The sequence below is a fragment of the Petaurus breviceps genome, unplaced genomic scaffold, assembly GCF_028583685.1.
Source record: "Petaurus breviceps papuanus isolate PSGF00001 unplaced genomic scaffold, PetGlider_PUasm1.0 90977, whole genome shotgun sequence".
In the NCBI taxonomy this organism is placed as follows: Eukaryota; Metazoa; Chordata; class Mammalia; order Diprotodontia; family Petauridae; genus Petaurus; species Petaurus breviceps.
This window is the reverse complement of record NW_027187391.1, coordinates 36,984,582-37,006,858: the sequence shown is the minus strand read 5'-3', so window position 1 is coordinate 37,006,858 and position 22,277 is coordinate 36,984,582. Positions and strand designations below refer to the sequence as shown.

The 22,277-nt window shown below is 36.7% G+C and overlaps 1 protein-coding gene and 1 long non-coding RNA gene across 2 annotated transcripts in view; both read right to left on the bottom strand.

Annotated features, from left to right (window-relative positions):
* HDAC2 (histone deacetylase 2) overlaps window positions 1-18,884 on the bottom strand; it is a 56,328-nt gene extending 37,444 nt beyond the window's left edge. The window contains exons 1-2 of the mRNA XM_069077016.1: window positions 18,635-18,884; window positions 950-1,062 (exon numbers count right to left, since the gene is read on the bottom strand). Of these exons, the coding sequence (XP_068933117.1) occupies window positions 950-1,062; window positions 18,635-18,686 (165 nt within the window). The 5' untranslated portion in view covers window positions 18,687-18,884. The remainder of the gene's footprint in view (window positions 1-949; window positions 1,063-18,634) is intronic.
* LOC138152923 (uncharacterized) lies at window positions 5,460-18,318 on the bottom strand. The gene is made up of 3 exons (XR_011166231.1): window positions 17,919-18,318; window positions 17,367-17,433; window positions 5,460-15,848 (listed from the first exon to the last, which is right to left on the bottom strand). It is a non-coding gene; the product is annotated as an uncharacterized lncRNA (long non-coding RNA).
* Window positions 18,885-22,277: the final 3,393 nt, after the last annotated feature.

Here is a 22,277-nt window from a genome sequence, read left to right as displayed (position 1 = left end):
AAGTGAGGACTGAGGCAGCACAAAAATATATGTCTTCAAGTATTTGAAGATCTGTCAAATGGAACAAGGATTAGAGTTGCTCCATTTGGCTACAGTTAGAACCAAAAATAATGAAGAGGTTTGAAAAAAGGAAAATTTAAGCTTGATATTAGGAAACATTTCTAGCAGATCTATCCAAAAGTGGAAGATGGTATGTATCTTCTCAGTGGAGGTTCTCAAGCAGAGGACAGATGATTAGCAATTAGATATATTGTACTGAAGATTCATTTTCAGGTATACACTGGACTAGATGGTTGCTCAGGTCCTTTCCAACTTTAATAGTGTGGGTGGGTTCTGTCATAGTAACATCAGGGTGGAAAAGAAAAGATTGCTCAATGATCTAAGGTTATTTGGCACAGTGGAACATTAGAATTGGAGCCTGGGATCCAGTCACTCAGTACCAACAAATAACTTGGGCAAATCACTTTCTTTCTTTGAACTTTCATTTACTAACCTATAAAAAAACAAAGGCCTGGGTGGGGATGTGATGGACCTTCTAACCCAAATTCTGTGGTTCTGGCTTCTCTTCCTAATTAGCCAATGTGCTGCAGCAGAGTGGAGACTCTCGATTCTTTTGAATTTTCCTCAGCATTCTGTGCAAGGATATACAAAGAAGCTGGTGCCTGACAAACATGCTTGATGTTTTGTCTTTTTTCCCTCCTACTGTTACATTTTATCAAGTAATTCAGTTAATGTATTGTTATTAAAATGTGATTCTTTAAATATGAGGTGATAGACTATTTAAGGTCCAGGGGTTCCAAGAAGGCTGAGGATGGAGAGGAAAAAGCAACATTTTTCTCTCACTCACCACTATTAATACTACTAATTTTGTCAAAACTGTGCTCATTTCAAAGTAGTAGCTCAATTAAATTTTCAATCATGAATCTTCTTGTGAAAAGGTGATACTTACATATATTTCCATTTTTCTGTATAAGCCATAATTCAGCAGCAAGTTATGGGTCATGCGGATCCTATGAGGTTTCATAGGATGACCCTGTCCATAGTAATAATTTCCAATATCACCTGAAATAAGAAGAAATAAGTACAATCAACAATGCTAATAAATTTATAGTTTACATGGAAGCATTTTAAAGGATATCACTATATAGGCCTATCCCTACATAATAATACCCTAGTTTTACATCATTTCACAGCTTTATCATCAATTAAACAAGACACACCAAGCTTGGAGACAACCACCGAGGAGTGGAAAGTGCTCTAGGCAGTCTCAACTCTTTCAGTGACTCACCGTGTGACACCTATATTGAGCTCTAAAATGTTTACATCTAACATGCTATTATTAATCTCTTAAGTCCCTTCTAGTTTGAAAAAAATCTGAGACTTTCATGAAATGTTTTCATCAAGTCACTTGAAAAAAAAATTTTCAATTCAACAGTTTATAGACGAGGATGGTGGTTTCAGGCTACACTAGGACCACAATTTTCACTAACAAGATAAAATATCTTAAATATTAATATCTTACTTATTTAGATAACTGTTTCACTGAACTGAACTAGTTATCTTAACACCTTGTAGAGATTTTCCTTACAAGAAAAATATACTTAGTTAATATTTTCAGCTAGGTGAACAAGAGAAACTTAAATATTATATTAAAAATGATTCTTGCCTTTTATGTTCTTGGCAAATCTGACAGGGAAAGATTAACATCCTTTTCTGATTTTTCAGCTTTCTTAGTTTAAGAAGAATAAATACACAGGAAGAAACTGTTCCTACTGCTGTGTTAAAAGGAGTATCTGATACATTTTTTTAAAACCCCGAAAAATAAATGATTTTTCAAAAAATGTCTCCAGTAAATCTAGATGCTCAATGTGACTACAACTAGCCACTCATATATGTATGAATTTTAAAAATCATATCAGGGGAAAGGTGGTAGAGTCAAGATGGCAGAGTGCGAGTCAGCATTTTTGCACAACTCACTCAATACATATCTCCTCTACAACTAGAAAACGTGCCAAACTGACTGGTAAAGTCAATAAAAAGCAACAGTGAGTCATTTTTCCAGCCTAGAGAAGTTTAGGAAGACAGATGGAGAGGTCTGTGGACACCAGATTGGGGGCTGACCATGAACAGCAAAGAAGGCAGCAGCAACAGTAGTGGGGAGCATCCTACTACCCAAAGATTGCAAAAGGGCAAAGACTGAACACTAGTGCTGGAAGCACAGGGGCAGAAGGAAATCCCAGGGATCCCTGAACAAATGTTGGGAACAGGAACAGGTGCTAGCTGGTAGCACTGTAGTCCATTACCCAGGTTGAGGTTACAGTTTCAGGACAGAGAGGAATAGTTGTGAACAAGGGAGGCTTTCACTGTGACAGAGCAAGGAACAAGTTCCAGAACCATAACTATGTGACTTTAAACCCAGGAGCAGAGTGAGGAACCCAGCTCTAGCCTTTAGCCCTCCATACAAGCCTTCAGTGGAAAAACCTGGGTAGGAAACCAAGACCAAAATGGAATCAGCAGTTTAGAACCTGTAGAAGCTCTTAGTGAGCTAACAGTGACTGAGTCTAGCAGCAATCTACTGAAACTCAACTATACATAAGCCAAGACACCTAAACCTGGGCCAAAAGCTTATAAAACTCAGGTGAGGAGGGCAGTGAACATACTTCTCTCCAGATCACATCACCTTTGAATCACCAAAAACCTTGCAAGTCCCTAGGCTGAGCTGTGAAAACAGAAGGACATAAAAAAAAAAGCTATCTATAGCAAGAGCCTCAAAGAAAAATGCAGATTAGACACAAGCCCAACAAGAATTCTTAGAAGAGGGTTTTTAAAAAGATGTTTTAAAAGAACTAAATGAATAAATTTTAAAAACACTAATAAGGAATTTACAGCAAAAATATCACAAAGATCATATACTATGACTAACTAGGATGGATTTAACCAACCACATAAATAAAATAAACAAAAAAAAATCATATTATTCCAATAGATGCAGAAAAACCTTGACAAAAGACAATACTCATTCCTAATAAACTTTAAAAAACACAAGAATAAATAGGAGCATTCCTTTAAATGGTATATAACACCTAAAATCTAAATCTAAAATCAAGAGCAAGCACTGGTCAAGGGGATAAACTGGAAGCCTTTCCGAGAACAGCAGGGGTGAAGCAAGGATTGCAGCATCACCAATGCTATTCAATATTACATTAGAAAAGCTAGCTATAGCAGTAAGACAATAGAAAGAAATTAAATAAGTGTAGGCACTGAGGAAACAAAACTATCACTCTTGGAAGATGATATGATGGCTTACCTAGAAAACCCTAAAGTCAACTTAAAAGCTAATTGAAACAATTAACAACTTCAGCAAAGTTCCAGGAGATAAAACAAACCCACATAAATCACCAGTATTTCTCTATATTACCAACAAAACCCAGGAGAAAGAGACAGAAAAATTCCATTTAAAATAGCTATTGACAGTATAAAATATTTGGAAGTCTGCTTCTCAATACACACACAGGAAGTAAACAAACACCATTACAAAATACTTTTCACACAAAGACAGATTGAAATAACTAGAGAAATGTTAATTGCTTATGAGTACGCTGAGTCAATATAATAAAATGACAATACTACCTAATTTAATTTGCTTATTAAGTGCCATAGCAATTAAACTACCAAAGAATTACTTCATAAAGCTAGAAGAAAAATAACAAAACTCAACTGGAGAAACAAAAGATCAAGAACATGAAAGGAATTGATAAAAAAAAATGGAAGGAAAGGGGCCTTGTAGTATGGGAATTTAAATTAACTATAAAGCTCTAATCATCAAAACAATTTGTTACTGAATAAGAAATAGAGGCTGATCAATGGAACAGGTGAGGTATAACAGATATGAAATGAACACAGTAATCTAGAGATTGATAAACTCAAAGATCCCACCTACTAGGGCAAGAAATCACTATCTGATAAAGCCTATAGGAAAAGTGTAAAGTAGTCTGATAGAAACAAGGCACTGACACTTTATATCAAGATAAGCTCAAAATGAGCACATAATTTAGACATAAAGGATAACATAATAAGTAAATTAATGAAGCAAGTAAGAAATTAACTATCAGACAAATGAATAGGGGGAGGGTTTATGACCAAACAAGGAATAATGAGGTTCACAGAAATCTTGAATCCTGATTAATAAGAAATTTAAAAGTTTTTGTACAAACAAAACCAAAGTAGCTAAAATGAGAAGGAAATCAATAAAAGGAGTATGTGTATATGTGGTATCTTTGCAGTAACTTTTTCTGATAAAGATCTCATTTCTAAAATATATAGGAAAATGGGTCAAATTTATAAAAGAGCCATTCCTCAATTGATAAATGGACAGAGGATATGAACAGGCATTTTTCAGAGGAAGAAATATAAGCTGTCAATTGCCAAATGAGAAAAAGGCTCTAAATCATTAACAAATAGATACAAATTAAAATGACTGAGGTACCATTTCATACCCACCAGATTGGCTGACAAAAAAACTGGATGGCAAAAAAGGAAAATGACAAATGCTGAAAGAGATATAGGAGAACAGAAACACTAATGCACTGTTAGTAGAACTGTGAAGTAGTACAATCATTTTAAAAAACAATTTGGAACTATGCCCAAGAGGCTATTAAGTAGCATATGAACTTTGGATGTAGCAATGCTGCTACTAAGGCTATACCCGGAAGAGATTTCCATTCCCCCTCCTTCCTGACTAAAAAATAAAAAAAAGAAAAAGAAAAAATCCATATGTACAAAAAATATTTATAGCAGCTCTTTTTTTTGGTGGCTAAAGAACTGGAAACTGAAAGGACATCTATCAGTTGGGGAATGGTTGAAAATGTGGCTTATCACTGTGATTGGAAACTACTATGCTATAAGAACCAACTAGGTGGATAGTTCAAAAAACCTGGGAAGACCTACATGAACTGATGCAAACTGAAGTGAGCAGAACCAGGAGATCATTGTACACAGTAACAGCAATATTGTAATGATGATCAACTGTGAAAGACTTGTTTAGTTGTGTCCAACTCCTCCTCATGACCCCATTTGGAGTTTTCTTGGAAAATATATTGGAGTGGTTAGCCCTTCCTTCTTCAGCTCATTTTACATATGAGGAAACTGAGGCAAACAGAGTTAAGTGACTTGCCCAGGGTCACACAGCTAGTAAGTATCTGAGGCCACACCTGAACTCAGGTCTTCCTGACTCTAGGCTTGAAGCTCTATCCACTGTACCAACTAACTGATCAAAGACAATCTGGAAGGATTCATGATAAAAACTGCTATCCACCTCCAGAGAGAGTACTGATGAACTCTGAGTGTATACAGAAGTATAACTTAAAAAAAATTTTTTTTCTTGCCTTTTTTTGTTGACATGGCTACATAATAAAGAAATATTTTACCTGATTTCACATGCATGGGTATCATATTGCTTACCTTCTCAGTGGGCAGGGGAAAGATTCTCCCTCCAGAGAATTTGGAACTCAAAATTTTTTAAATGTTAAAAATAAATAGGGGTAGGGGCAGCCAGGTGGCGCATCGAGTAAGAGCACCGGCCCCAGTGTCGGGATGACCTGGGATCGAATCTGGGTTCTGATACTTAGTACCACACACAGAAATAACTGGCCGTGTAACCTTGAGCAAGTTACTTATCCCCAATTGCTTAAATAAATAAATAGGGGTGGCTGTGTGGCACAGTGAATGGAGCACTGGCCCTAGAGTCAAGAAGACCTATGTTCAGATCCAGTTTCAGACACTTAACCCTTATTAGCCGTGTGACCTCAGGCAAGTCACTTAACCCCAACTGCCCTGCCTTCCCCCACCAAAAAGCAAAAAATAAATGTCAAAAATAAATAAAAATAAATAAATTCTTAAAAAGTATATATTATATTGTCTCAAACATTCATAGACAATCTTGTGATGATATATTTGAGATTGAATCAAAGTTTACATGTTTTAGATTGTCAAATTTTTAACCCCCTCAAAAAAACAATACTATTTTTAAACATCAGTCATTACCTATTGTATTACATTTTACAAATTCAAGTTATTAAAAAATTTCTACAACAAATGCCAACAATGAGTGACATGATTGCAGTTCATTTAACTTTTCCAATTCAGTGAGAAACTTAACATTCCATAATCTATTTTTGTGCATCTTTTAAGAATATATTCTTTGCTTCTTATACCAGAGTCACTATTATTGGATATCTTTTCTTTTGCTCAGGATTTGTATTTTCATTGGTTTGGGAGACTGGTTATAAGAAAACACATTCTAGGGGTGGCTAGGTGGCACAGTGAGAGAGCACCAGCCCTGGAGTCAGGAGGACCTGAGTTCAAATCCAGCCTCAGACACTTAACACAAAAACTAGCCATTCGACCTTGGGCAAGTCACTTAACCCCAATTGCCCTACCTTCCCCCTCCAAAAAGAAAAAAAAGAAAACACATTCTACCAATGCAAATCAATAACCACTTTGAATCTTACAGGCTCAGAGACTTCAGGTGACCTGCCCAGGTCATGGCTCCATTATTTGTCTCAATTTTTGTCAGGAGGCTTATATCCAGTCTTCCTTATTCTAAAGCTGTCATGCTGCCTTTGTATACTAATTATCATATGTTATACATTTCATAGAAAGCAGTTTTAATAGTTTTAGAAATACTGCCTTTCTTGTTTTTAGTAGTTTCTGGGCTACTTACTCATTTCAAATTATTAAATAAATGGATAAAAAGTTACTTCTTAATGTGAAACAAAGAAATTATACAAATAAACTGCTTATGATTTTATGCGATAGATACATGGTTGTGTTACAAGTTGCTGAAATATTCTCAATGGATTGAAGCTTTATGATTCAATAGTATAGTTACTGAATGCTTCTTGAGAGTCATCTATCCATCTTCAGCACAGAAAGAAGTCTTTTGAAATGTCTTAGTTATAAAATATTTTCATGAAAATTCTGGGAATAAAGATTTTTTGTTTCTTTGCCATGATCTTCAAAATAATTACTAGAAAACAACTATCTATTTTTTTTAATGCAGTAGTATTTCCAAAATAATAATAAATATTTATATAGCACCTTAAGATTTGCAAAGTCATTAACACATTATTTTTCATTAAGTATTCATAGTTAACTGAAACTTCCAGCTTCAGCCAACTTTTGAGATAAAGCACCTTGAGTCTATTAGCACTTGTTTTTCTCTTTTTTCTAGCTTTGCAACTCTCTTCTGAAAATGATTAAAATGATTAATTGATTTAATCTCAAATATAATTACAAGATTAGGTATGAATATGAGACAATACAATATATATTTTTAAAATTTCATTTATTTTTTAAATTTATTTTTAACATTTAAAAAATTTTAAGTTCCAAATTCTCTGGGAGGGCGAATCTCTCTCCTGCCCACTGAGAATGTTAGCAATATGATACCTATTACACATGTGAAATGAGGCAAAACATTTCCATATTATATAGCCATGTCACCAAAAAAAAGGCCAGAAAATTTAAAAAAATGTTATACTTCATTATATACCCACAGTTCCTCAGTACTCTCTCTGGGGGTGCCATCAACAGGGACTGGAAAGCCTATAAGTCACTGTTATGAAAGCAAAGGTACCTTCTATGAAAATAAAAGGGTAATAATAACTCCATTCATTGCTGTTAATTAGCCACAATTCAAAAATTATCTAGAGATCTGTTATGATTGTACTTTTAAGCAGCAAAGTGGTATTTACAAAGGCAAATATTCAGTGAACCCTGAAATGTCAGTTCAATCAAACAGTAACCTCATCCTATAAGCAAAGAGGATATAGTTGAAATGCTATTAAACAATGTATCTACATAATTGTCAGAGAGCAACAAGTTAGAGTCAACTCTACTATAAAACTGGTTCCAAATATGAACATTTAGAGAGTGGTTATAAGACTCAGTGATACATGATCTCTAAGTTTCCATTCAGTGTTCTGCCACTAGAGTTGGATGACTCAGGAAGAGAAGGCTGCCGAATTTGCATAGCTCTGCTTCACTTAAATCCAATTCATTAACAAGTCAAGTTATCACCAGTGATATCGCTGATCCACTTAGAAATGAAAGATAAACAATAGTTTTGAAATTTTATGATCACATATTGGTAATTCCTTGTATTTTCACATTTCCATAACCTTTACTGTTAACACCTAAGGTCTATGACAACTGAAATATACAATAATAAAATATCTACAAACACTGATTTGAGATATTTCCTCAATTCTTTATTCAACAAATATTTACTACGCAAACTCTTTGTACAAGTTACTATGCAACAAACAGGATAGAGACATTAATTTTCCATTAAAAGAAAATATCACAAGAGTATTAGTAATCAAATTATATATGGATTCCCTCAAGAAGCTATCACATTCTACTTTAAACTGCCTAAAAGATTTAAAAGGTTAAAGATGCAAAAGGAACAAGTAGGAAAGTATATTGGTCTCAATCTTTCAAAAACCACTTTTCCTACCTTCAGTGGTATGATGATTTAGATTACTTTTTGAAGAGAACAGAGAGAGAAGTGGTTAAGGTATCTTCGGGGTGGGGAGGGGGAGACAAAGATAATCTCAAAATTCTACCTCCTTGCTAGAGTAACTTTAAATTTTGAAGTACTATGAAGTCCCCTTTCCTCTCTCCCGCACCAATCCCCCCTAAATTAGTTAGGAAATAAGAACTCAAGTAACAGAAAAAAAATCTCCTTCAAAATTAGCATTGTGAAGGAACTATAACCACAGGCTATTAGGACGTTGGAGCCCACCTAATCTAACCCACAAAAAAATTCCCCAAACAAGATTTCTGACAAATGATCTTCTAGACTACACTTAAAAATGGTCTCCATATTGAGACATCTTTAACTGGTAAGAAAGAATGTAAAGCACTATAAAAACAAAAAATATTTAGCATTTACCAATTAGACGAGACCTTAGAAGTCATAGTCAAGCCAGTACCTGAATAAGACTCCTCACAACAAAATTTCCAACAGTCCCTGCTGGAAGACTGTCATTCCATATACCTCATCACTTCTGGAAAGTTTCTCCTTACATGATGTTACTAAAAATGCCGTTTGGCAATTCCCACATACTGGTTCTGATTCTGCCCTCTAGAGAAAACTTCTATTCGTAAAAGATATGCAAAACAGTTCAATTTCTGTGTGATCAGAAAAGTAATTTGCCTTTTCTATTATTTGGCTCTCCACATCATGTCAAAATGATGCCTGTTTAGAGTTATTTAACTGATTTAATTGGATCGTAAATCAATGAATTCTCTCTAATGTAAGTTCTCCTAAGATGCCCCATAGTGGATTACAGGTGACCCTGGACTCTTAAAGGTTTTCACAGTATCTGTTCATGCCTTGGTCCAAGCTAGCAGTTGCCAAGAATGGGCCTAGTTTAGAGTCATGACCATATCATTGGTCATCAGTTGTTTTAACCACAGCAACTCATAACAATCCTACCACCCCTTAGGTGTGAAAGTTTATAACTTATTAATTAGTGATATAATAGAATTTTTAAAGTTCTACCTGAATACTCATGGAAATAATATATAATAAAAATAATTTAAAAGCCATCATAAATACATTTAACCATGGCATATATCCCTGCAACTGTTTCACCATGGATTTAGAAGCCTTGAATATCCATAGGAGCATATCAACAAGTATTTATTAAACTCTTATTAAACAACGAGGATTTATTAAATACCAGGCTTAAGCACCTGAGATACAAAGAATAGCAAAAATAGTACCTGACTTCAGGGAACTCACAATCTAAAGGGAAAACAACAAACCAACAGCTATGTAAAATATATACAGGATACATCAGAGTTGGCATGGTCAAACTTGTTTTAGTTAAAATCACTGAGAGCAGGAGAGAATAAAATACAGTGGGGAGAACTGAAGCAGGAAGAAAGCTAATGCAATAGAGTCCAAGCATGAGACGATCATGGCCTGGACTAGGGTGGTAGTAGTATCAAAGTAAGAGAAAAAGACACAGATGAGAGAGACTGAAAAAACAGAATAGATTTGGCAACAAAGCAGATATAGGTGTGTATGTGCTTATGTGAAAGACGAGAGAAAAAAAAGACAGACAGAAAGCTAAAGTGAGAGCAAGTCAAGGAAGACACCTACTCAAAATTGAGCCCGTGTGACTGGTAGAAGCCCCAATGGTAACAGGGAAGGCAGGAAAGTATAAAGGGAGTAAAATTCAGGGAGAAAGACTAGGCATATTGACTTTAAGAAGTCTATGTGACATCTAGTTTGAGATGTCCTATTGGTTACTGGCAATGTGAGAATGGAGGTTAGAGGTCAAAGGAGAGGTTACGGCTGGACAGATTTGAGGATCATCAGCATAAAGAAAAGTATCAGATCTATAGCAGTTGATGAGATTGACGAGAGAAATAGAGGGAGAAAAGAAAGAGGGCCCAGGAAACAGCTTTGGGGAATAGAATATATTGCCCTGTACTTGACTGTTCAGTTGATGCTTCACACTATATTTATCCCAGTACAGGCCATGTTTCTCACCCCCAAAAAAATCATTGTATTAAGTCAATAGTAGGTATATTCGTATAAAATATTTGGTAATATATCAACCAAAATATAACACTCTGGAGAAAGACAGACCTAAAAAAAAATATCAATTGTACATGAGTAGGGCCAGTCAATTTAACAAAATGACAATACCACCTAAATTAATTGATTCAAACTACCAATGTACCAAAGAATTATTTTACTGAGGTAGAAAAAATAATTAAATTCTTATGGGAGAACCAAAGATCAAGAATTTCCAGGGCAATAATAAAAAAAAAGTAGGGAAGGAGGGTCTATTAGTATCAGATCTAAAGACTTAATTACTCAATTTGGTACTGGTTAAAGATAGGATAATTGTGGAACAGATTAGGTATACAACACAAAGAAGCAAGAGAATTCAGTAGCTGTTCAATAAATTCAAGGACTCTAATTACTACAGCATGCATTCACTATTTGACTAAACCTGCGGGGAAAAGTACTTGTTACAAATTGGGTAGAAACCAACACTCATACCATACACCAAAATAAACTCCAAATGGATACGTGATTTAGACATAAAAGGTGACAAGCTAATTGAAGGAAGGAACACATCTATGGACAGAGGAAGAGGTCATGCTTAAACAAGCAATACAGAAGAAAGCATAACAGAAAATAAAACAAACAATTTTGATTCCATAAATTGAAAGTTTTTGTATAAACAAAACTAATGTAGTTAAAGTAGAAAGGAAAATAGGAAATAGGGGGAAAATTCTTGTACTAAGTCACCAAGTTTGCGTGATATTCTCATTTCCAAGATATATACAAAGAACTGATTAAATTTTGTAAGATTAAGAGCCATTCTCAAAGAGTTATCAATTAGTCATATAAAAAGATCCAAATAATTAATAAATAAATCCAATTAAAACAACTTCAAGTTCTACCTCACACCCATCAGATTGGCAAAGATGACAGAGGAAAATAATAAATGCTGGAGGTGCTATGGGAAATTAAGTACATTACTGCACTCCTGGTGGATCTGTGAAAAACAATCTGGAACTATGTCCAAAAAGTGACTAAATTATGCATACCCTATGACTCAACTATAGCACTACTAGGCTTTTACCAAGAGATTAAAGGATGATATAAAAATATTTATAGCAGTTTTTTGTGGATGCAAAGAATTGGAAACTAAGAAAGTCATCATCAATTGAAGAATGGATAAAAAAACTGCGGTATGCAAATGTAATGGAATTATTATTGTACTGCAAGAAATGATGAAACGGGCAGTTTCAAAGTAAACTGGAAAGACCTCTAGGATATGATGCAGAATGAAGGGAACAAAACTAGGAGCATAATTTATAAAATGACAGCATGACAGAAAAAACAACTTTGAAAGATTTTTAAATTTAAAACTCTTATTAATGCAATGAATGATAAACCAGAGGATTAAAGTGAATCACCTACTCTTCCTAACAAAAGTGATAAGCTTAAAATATAGACAGATACAGCTATATTTGGCCAAGTAACGTGGCAATTTGTTTGCTGGACTATGCATATTTATTGTGAGGGTATTTTCTGTTTGTTTTTACTCTTCTATTGAAGGGGTACAATGGAAAGAATTTTTTTTTAAATAAAAGACTCAGTATTAATACTCAGAATGAGCAAAATTAAGCTTTACAAGATGGCTTATAAAGAGGACATGTTGCCCATTAGGCAGTAAATTTAAGTAATGACGACAGAGGAAGATGATAAAAATGAGTAATAATTTTGTACCAACTGAAAAAGTTTAAACTCTCACAGCAAATATAATTTTAACTATAGCAAGTTATCTCATTTCGTATATAGCTATTATACAGGATGTGCCAAAAGTCTTGATGCAGTTTTAAGAACTACATCTTTTGAAACACCCTTCCTCCCCCATATAAATATGTGGGTATATTTACACACATAGTAATAAGTTATATGGGGCTCCTGTTTTTTTTTCCAGAATTCCTTTGCTTTTCTTCATTTCAAACTCCTGTTAAACTGCTTATTATCTTTAGATAAGTGTTTTCTAAACTATTCTAAAGACTCATCCCATATGATGTCAATAAGGGTTCTAGGTCAAAAAATGACAACATGACATATATTATTCATTCTAAAATATTAAATTTCATAGATTTGGAGCTGGAAGGGAACTCAGATCAACTCCATCTAACAGATGAAGAAACTGAATCAGAGAGCTAGTAAGCAGAATCAGAATTTAACCCCAAGTCTTTTGGCTCTAAATACAGAACATTATTCTGCCTCTAAAATTATGCACACACAAAAATATTCATTTTACAATGTCCTAAAGCTTTTATTTTGTCACCAAATTTAATGAATTCTCCTTCATCCAAGAGGTATCCCATGCTCAAAGACTCTCGGAAATGGCATTCAGGGTTCTATAAACAGATCTCAAGCTCAGAAGTATTTTGTGGCCAAATTAATTAAAATAAATTAATGTTGCTTAATTGGTTGGTGGATTATCTAACTTCTTCTATTTTTCCTTCCTGATGATTTCCTAGTCATATTGTTATTGAAAGTAGCTCTTATGATATTAGTCTTGCACACAGTAGGTGCTCTTCACAGAGTTAATGAAACTTGTGGCTAAGATGGGCATTTTTATGCTCTGTTGATCTCCAGTTTTTACTTTTCTTTCTCCTCTCTCCTACTACTTTGTCATTCTGAGTTTTAAAATGAAGAGGATGAAATTAAAAGGCCACCAAAAAAAGTGAAGACAAGACATGAAAATATTTTCTAAGAGGATAGTGGCCTGGCACAGAGAAGGCACTTAATAAATGTTTATTGACTTGAGTGAAACTTGTCAAATTTAAGGTTCTTTTTGAGAAGCACAAATTTCAATCATCTGTGGTCTTTTGAAATTTGGTAAAAATCCTTCCCTAACATATGTTATCTAATTGTAAGGTTCTTGAAGACATGGAAAACATTTATATTTATTACACAGAACTCAGCACCATGTACAGGAAGGAGAGGGATTAAGATTATTAAGTAATGCTAATGATTATAAACATAATAAAGTTATCAAACTCAAAGATATCACTGCCAAATTGATAGCCAAAAAAGGCTCAAAAATACAAGAGAGACTCAATTCGTTTTCAAAGATAAAATTCAGAATGTGTGACAGTAAAAGCTTATCTAAATATAGTACTCTAAAAGAAAATCAATCAACTCTTAAGCATTTACTAAGTACCTGCTATGTGGCAACACTGGCACATAGATAAAATCAGACCCTACTGTGTAGGATCTTACACTGTATGGAGGAAACAACAGGGAAACACAAATATAAAACATATACAAGCTAATGGGGGAACAACGGGGTTAGGAAAAGTTTCATGTAGGAGCTGGTTCTTGGATTGGGCTCTGAAAGAATCAAGTGTAAATGGGTGCATGATCTAGGTATAAAGGTTGATACTGTAAGCAGTCTCGTAAAACAAGGAATAGTTTACCTGTCAGACTTGTGGAGAGGGAAAGACTTTATGACTAAACAAGAATTAGAGAACATTGTAAAATGTAAAATGGATAATTTTGACTACATGAAATTGAAAAGCTTCTCTATAAACAAAGCCGATGTAACCAAGATTAAGAGGGAGGTGGGAAATTGGGAAAGAATCTTTACAACCTATGTCTCTGACAAAGGTCTCATTTCTAAAATATACAGAGAATTTAGTCAAATTTATAAGAATATAAGTCATTCCCCAATTGATAAATGGTCAAAGGATATGAACAGGTAATTTTCAGAGAAAGAAATTAAAGTTATCTATAAGCACATGAAGAAATGCTCTAAATCACTATTGATTAGAGAAATGCAAATCAAAACAACTCTGAGGTACCACATCTCACCAGTCAGATTGGCTAAGATGACAAAACAGGAAAATGACAAATGCTGGAGAGGTTGTGGGCAAATTGGAACACTAAGGCATTGCTGGTGGAGTTGTGAACTGATCCAGCCTTTCAGGAGAGCAATATGGAATTATGCCCAAAGGGCTATAAATACTTTCATATCCTTTGACCCAGCAATACCACTCCTAGGGTTATATCCCAAAGAGATCATAGAAGTGGGAGGAAGACCCATGTGTACAAAAATGTTTATAGCAGCTCTTTTTGTGGTGGCAAAGAATTAGAAATTAAGGGGGTACCCATCAATTGGGGAATGGCTGAACAATTTGTGGTATATGCATGTTGTGGAATACTACTGTGCTATAAGAAACGAGGAGCAGATGGACTTCATATTTACCTGGAGAGGCTTATACGAATTGATGCTAAGTGAGAACAGTAGAACCAGGAGAAATTCGTACACAATTACAGACACAACGTATGTGTGATGACCAACTTTGGTGGACTGGACTCTTCTCAGCAACGCAGTGATATAAGTCAATCCCAAATGACTCATGATGGAGAGAGATGTGTGCATCCAGAGAAAGAACTGAATTTATATCCAGGTGGAAGCAAAATACCTGATCTTTTTCCTTCTCTTGTTGGGTTTTATGTCTTCTTTACCATTTTTCATTCCATCTGATACAATCCATCTTTATAACCTGACTAATGTATAATGTGAAAGCATTTACAGATCCTATACTTGACTATTTGCCACCATGGGGGGAAGGGGGACAGAGGGTGAAACTCAAGGAATTGTGGAATTGAATCTGATAAACTAAAAGGAAACAAACAAATTAATTTAAAAATTAAAAAAAAAAGAAAATCTAGAGATTCTAAAAGTCTGAAGGGAAGAAAGAATATAATTTGGATCAGTCTTTGCAATGGGAGGGAGATGGTATATGATGGAATGTCTTCAGGGATGATAAGTAGACCAGTTTAACTAGAATGCAGAGTAAGGGAAGTAATATATAATTTACTAATATATCAAGGTAGTTAAAGGTAGGCAAGTTAAGAACATAGATTAAAAAGAGTCCCACATGAGAAGTAAATCAATTCAACCCAAACATTGAGCATCCACTGCATTAATGGCTATGCTCTTCATGCCAGACAAATGAGCCAAAGTTTAGATAAAACAGTTAACTGTGTGATATATAAGAAATCCATTTCAGAATGCAAATGCCAGCTGAGTTCAGAGGGTTAGGGGGAAAGCCCTTCTAAGGAAAGGCATCTGAGTGCCACTGTTTTAAAACAGGTGAAAAAGAGATGATACTCTTGGTGGTTCCATTAACTGAAGAAGCAAAAAAGCAGAAGAGTTTCTTCCTGGGACAGGGAGTAGTTGGGTTTCGTTGACTAAAGTGTCTGGAGGAATTTGATAAGGCTGGAAAAAAAGTAAGATGTTGTCAGACTTGGGGAAGAGAGGAGAGACCAGTGTCACATAAAGCATTTAGTCTAATGATCTTCAGAATATGTCACTAAAAACTTTGATGGCAGACCTTAGCACAGTAAGATAATTAAAGTGGTCCACAATAAAGAAATGCTGACGAAGTCAACTTGTATTGCTATTCTCATTGTTTCTATTTCATCATTTCACCTAGGACTACTTGCCCTCCCACAAACAAAAAAAAAACTGGATATATTCACCATATTGTAGGCACCATAATTCAAAATCTTCAGAGCTCTAGAAGGGTCAATTCAGTTCTAAAACACTTACTATATGCAGGCTGGTGATTAAAAAAAAAAGTCCCAGATCTCAAGGACCTTACATTCTACTAAGAGGGATACATTAGGTACACAAATATGCTAAGTTACAAAGAGAGAGTGCTACCAAGGGAAAAGAAGAGACTAAGTTTCTCCCTTGGATACCACAGATGCTACTAAAACCAGAAGAAAAAGTACAGGCTGGTTTACTCCATTCAGAGCCTACAATTCACTGCCAAGACCGGCTAACAGCTGTTTGAAGCATTCTGTGGATCAGGTTTCCCTGATCACTTCAGACCTTCCCTTACAACATCAATTTAAAAGAGAGTGCTCTAAAACTATATTTAAATAAAAAGAATCATTTGCTAATATAAATAAAGTCTATTTTGGTTAAAAAAAAAACCAAAAGATTTTATGGAACCCCAAAACATGTTCAAAAAGTGAATTATAAGGCTTACTAAGACACCTTAAGCCCCATATTCAACTTTTAAACAATTTAAATAATTAAGCCTCCTAGAAAGTATATTTCTAACAAAAACAAAACTATTGTTTTATTCTCAGTCATAAAACAAAATCCCCACAAAATATTACATCATTCGATAAAAGGCCATTTTGGGGGTTAATAAAACAGGCAAAAGAAAAATTATGTTATTTTCACTAGAAAGATGTAGTATTGCTTTAAATAAAAGTCCAAAGGCAAATCATCAACATCTATTTTTTGGTATGACTATCTATGATTCCAAGTTGGGACAGATGACTTTATAAGGTCCCTTCCAAAAGGTACCTTATCAAATTTAGGGAAAGGTTGGCTTATAAAGGGAAGCTTCTGAGTTAATTTCAGACAAATTTTCAAAGGCACATCAGGCCAAGATGTCTAATTTCTTTGCTAGAATTTGGGATTTTTTCCTTTAGCATAATTTGTTCCACTAACTTAGAAAATATCTGCACCCTCTCCACTCAGGCCCTACTCTGATGTCTCATTATGTTGTGGAGATAACTTCAGGGTTCACTAGCGCAACACAAGTGTTAGCAAGTCCCACTACACTTAAGGGGGAAAAAGGTGTCAGTGGAAGCTCTTCACCAAGTTGGCCACAGGGTGATTTTTTTTTTCAGCCACATCCATTTCTAAAGAGCTTCTAACAAGAATACAGAAGGATTGTGAACGTGTACCAGTGGAGCGAATAATCAGATCGTTTACCTGCAATAACGTATCACTTCTGAATTGCTGCAGAATGCTTCTTCCTTCACCAGGATTCTAATTCTACCTATATCAAATGTTCCAAAGGGGCATTAAAAACTCCTAAACCAGGGGTTTTCGAACAATGCTTCTCCCCTCACCCCCCCCCCAACACACACCCACCCCTAGTTGAACAAAGAGCAACAAAGAAGTGGGCGGCAACCACGTCTAACTTGGCACGGCAGAGATAGACAGAAGCTTCACCAAGGCCAGGCCCCGTCAGGTCTGATTTCCAAACACAAGTAGCAACAAATACCTCCACGTCCCCCAGTCACCTCCCGTTTCTCTTAATTCTATATTAATCACTACACTGAAAGTCTCAAAGTTTAAAAAAAAAAAATCCTGACTAAAAACCCTTGGTTTTAATCGCCAAAAACGATGACATTGAAACCGAAGTAGAAGAAGGGGGCTCTCTATCCCACTGGCCCTGAGAACGTGGGGCTCCATAAACCGGATGGACAAAGGCAAAGGAAAAAGATCATTCCTTAACACGAATATTTGCGGTAATCCTACCCTGGCCTTAGGATTTGGGGAAAACTCTTCCACCTTCTGCAGTGGATGCATTAAGGTGGGTAAGAGAAGGAGCCAGAAGGAGGGAGAAAGGGAGGAGGAGGGAGTACGGAGAGGGGAGGGGAAGGAAAAGAGAAAGGGGCTGATGGGGGGAAGGGGAGAGAAGGCGGGGCTCGGGCTCCAGGGGGATGCACCGCTTTGTGTGAACATCTCCCATACAGACTTATAAACCATAATTTCGGGGGTGACGGTGAAAATAGGATGCACTTCTCGTCACTCCCACCAAACCTCTCCTTCCCACGCATGCAAGTGGGAGTGAAAGGCGGGCCTAATTCGCCATTACCCCAACCCCAAAGAAGCCTGGGCGGGCTCCCCAGGGGGTGGTGACTTTTAGGGAGGAGGATGGGGATGGTTGGGTAGGTGGGGAAAAGGAGAGATGCCCATTTTCCCGCCTGCAAACTCAGCGGGGGCGGAGACGGGGGGGGGGAGGGAAGGAGGAAGGGAGGGAGACAGGCGACCACCCCTCACTCACAGCAGGAGAGGATGACCCATCCCGATTTCAGTCTCTTTTCCTCCTCCTCCCCGCCCCCCCGCCGGTGGGGGGGAGGGAAGGCCAAGGTTGAGTGCAAGGTGGGGGGAGGGTGAAAGGGGAACCTGAAGACCCACTAGCGTGCGCTGCCCCCCCCCCCCTCCTCCCGCAGAGGGTCGGCCTCTTTTACCATCATAGTAGTAGCAGACTTTCTTCTTGCCGCCTCCCTGACTGTACGCCATGGGCTCCCCGTTGCCGCCGCCGCGGCTGTCGCTGCTGACTCCGGGCACCTGGGCTGCTGCAGCCGCTGCTGCCGCCTTCGCGGCAGGCTGGAAGCGCGCAGGGGACAGAGGATGGCCTGCGCTGGGACGGTGGCGGCGGCCACGGGGGCGCTACAGGCGGGCAGGGAGGGAAGGAAAGAGGGAGGGAGGGAAAGGAGGGAGGGGTGACGGGAGGGGGAATCGGCACCGCCCGGCAGAGGGGGCCGACAAGTGGAGTTGGGGAGGAAGCAGCGCCAATTCGCGACACTAGGGGGGTGGGAGAGACTCCCTACCGCCTCCCGGGAGAGTGGAGGGGCGGGGACGCGCCCATTGTGCCTGCTATGAGAGAAGTAGCACAAAAGAGCTTTAAAGATTTGGAGGGCAAAGTCCTCTATATGGGCTTTCTCTTTATAGATAAAGAAAATGAAAACAAATAAAAGGAACCGAAAAGGAAATATGGAAATACTCGTTTCTTTAACAACTAAATATTCAGAGCTTCTGCTTGGATTCCCCTCTCTTTTCAGCGAGGGTGAAATGGTAGCGCCCGCTCCGCGCCTGCGCAGTTACGCATTCATCCGTTCTTCCAAACCTAAGCATCAGCCACCGACACTCCTTTGCGTCCACCTACGCCTCCCTCTTCCTTCAGTGTCCCCACCAGAATACCCGCCTGGATCAAACCACGTGTTCTACTCCAGAGGGGGAGAATGGGGGGCTGGAAGAGACCACTGCCTTCCTCTTCCCGTGTGCGGCTGCGCTTCCCTTTCCCCTTTTGCCGGAGCTTCCCTCTTCTTCGTTCTCTATTACTAGTCACCATCTTTGCTGTCGTGGACCCTGAACTTCTCACTGGCTCATTTAAAAATAATTAAATTATGAATACATGTGCGAGTTCATACGTGCCGTGGCTCACCTCGACACAGTCCTTCCTCCCCCACCCCTTTCTTCCTTCTACCCCCTCCCGCCCAGCCCCACTTCCTCTCTTAAGAAACAAAGTTACTTGATAGAGAAGACATTTTTTTGGATGCTTAAGACATTCTATTTCCAAAGCTCCTTAATTCAGCAAACGCTTAGTACTCACTGTGCAAAACCATGTGCTAGAACCTCCCAGGTTCCTTCTCTAAAAAGAAAATCAAAAAGTAATACATTCAGTTGGCTCTTTTGCTTTTTCTCATAAATCGCAAATTTGTTAGCTGCTGGGAAGAAAATAGCTAAATTTATTGAAAGTTTAGGTTCTTCCCCAAAAGTCAGTTGTTTCAAGAAAGGAAAACAAAACACGTCCCACTGGCACCTAGCACAGAGCCCTGCATATAGTATATGATGCAAAAACAGATAAGTGAATTTCAGATGCGTTTCTGTGCCCTCCTGAGTATGATTACTGGGATGGCTGCAGACGATATTACATCTTCTCAAGATGCATCAACAATACGTTCAGTATGTACGTATATATTCCAACACGAAGGAGGGGGAGATAATACACTCCCTAAGACTCAAATGGCAGTCATCTGTCTGAACCACGTCTTGCTAGTATCATGTACAGTGATGCATTGTTGAATATGGTTGTGATCTTTTTCATAGATTATTTCTTAAGCTTTGGGGCTTTTACAAGGGGTTCATTTCCATTATCTTCTGGCTATAGGCATCCAAAAATAAAAATTGAGTTATGAGTAAATATTTCTACTAATATACTTTAAATATGTGCCCCACTATTAGCACTGACACTACCCCAAGCGTACCCCATGATGAGTAACTTTAAAAGTCTTTTGTTTTTACAACAGCTTTATTTCTGAACATATCCCATCTATCTCCCATCCCCAGAGAGCCATTCTTTGTAATAAAGAATAAAAAAGAAAGAGGAATAAAAGTAGTTCTTCAAAACCAGCCAACACATCAATCTCTTCTGACACATGTAATATTCCACACACATACTTCCCTACCTTTGCAAAGAAAGGAGGGAGATTAATTTTCACAGCTCTTCTCTTGGAGCCAAGCTTGGTCATTAAAATATATAAAATTTAAAGGGCTTTTGTTGTTTTTCTTTCCATTTACATTGTTGTCATGTATATTGTTTTCCTGGTTTATCAGTTCATATATCTTTCCATGCTTCTTTGAATTCTTCATATTCATCTATTCTTAGAAGATGTATAAATTTTAACAGATAGCTTCTCTTCTCAATTAATCTTTTTTCAAAGCAAAGGCATTAACTGAGATGGCATCATGAGACCAACAGTAACAAAACTTCTCTCCATAAACACTTGAAGTATACACCCTCCAAACTGTACAGTGTCAATGATAAAAGTGGGGCACATACTTAAAGTACACTAATAGAAAATGTGTTCATAACTTAAGAAATATGTGCATCCAGAGAAAGAACTAGAAAGAACTAAGTTTTTATCCAGGTGGAAGCAAAATACCTGATCTTTTTTGTTCTCTTATTTGGTTTTATGTCCTCTTTACCATTTTTCATTCCAGCTGGTACAATCCATCCTTATAACCTGACTAATGTATAATGTGAAAGTATTTATAGATCCTATACTTGACTATAAGCTGCCATGGGGGGGAGGGGAAGGAGGGAGACAAAATGTGAAATTCAAGAAACTGTGGAATTGAATCCTGTAAACTAAAAGGAAACAAACAAATTAATAAAAAAATAAATAAATAAAATTTAAAAAATAAAATAAAATCATTTTTTAACTCTTTAAAACAAACAAATAAATAAATTATAGCCAAAACATAGCTGGAAAGTACCACATGCAAACATCCCAAAGCCTAAGAAATAGTCTAAGAAAAAGATCATGGCTACTGGGGGAGAATTCAAATCAATTCAACATAACATTTACTAAGCACTTTCTATATTTTTAAAAACTCTGAACTTAAAAAAATTTTAAAACAGCAAATTGATTATTGTTATGAATAAAGAAAATAACATGAACAAATGAAAGGCATTAAAAAATGGGCCATAATTTTAAAAATCTACAACCAAACCTTTTATCCAAGTAACCAGCAGCAAAATGATTCAATTTTTACGCAACAAAATAACAAACGTTGATAAGAATAAAATCATCAAAAGGACAATTCACAAATGATACCCATTCCCTGAATAATTGCAAATTGCTTCCAACTTTATGCAACTAATTCTGTTTTTCCAAAACTCAGTTTCCTTATCTGTCAATGTACAAAGTATTACCTTCAGATTTTTTCCTTTTGAGAACCATATTTCAAATTGAAGCTGGGTGATCAACTATGTCTTTGTAAGGACTCTCTAGACTTAATATGAACTTTATAGTTGTACTTACTCTAAAAACTAGGCTCTGGTCATAATTCAGTTCAATTCAATGCTAAGAGTAATTATTGAGCAACTACTGTATGCCAGGAACTGTCTAAAGACAAAAATGAAAATCCTCAAGAAGCTTCCATTCAAATGGGGTTTAGGGAGGATTTGCATACAGATAAATACAAAACATGTAAAAAGAAATATGTGATTTATAGGGGGCACTAACCACATGTGTGTTGTATAGCCACTCTATTTTTTTATACATAAAATAATTCTTCAAACAAACATGTTTTTACTTGCCAGGA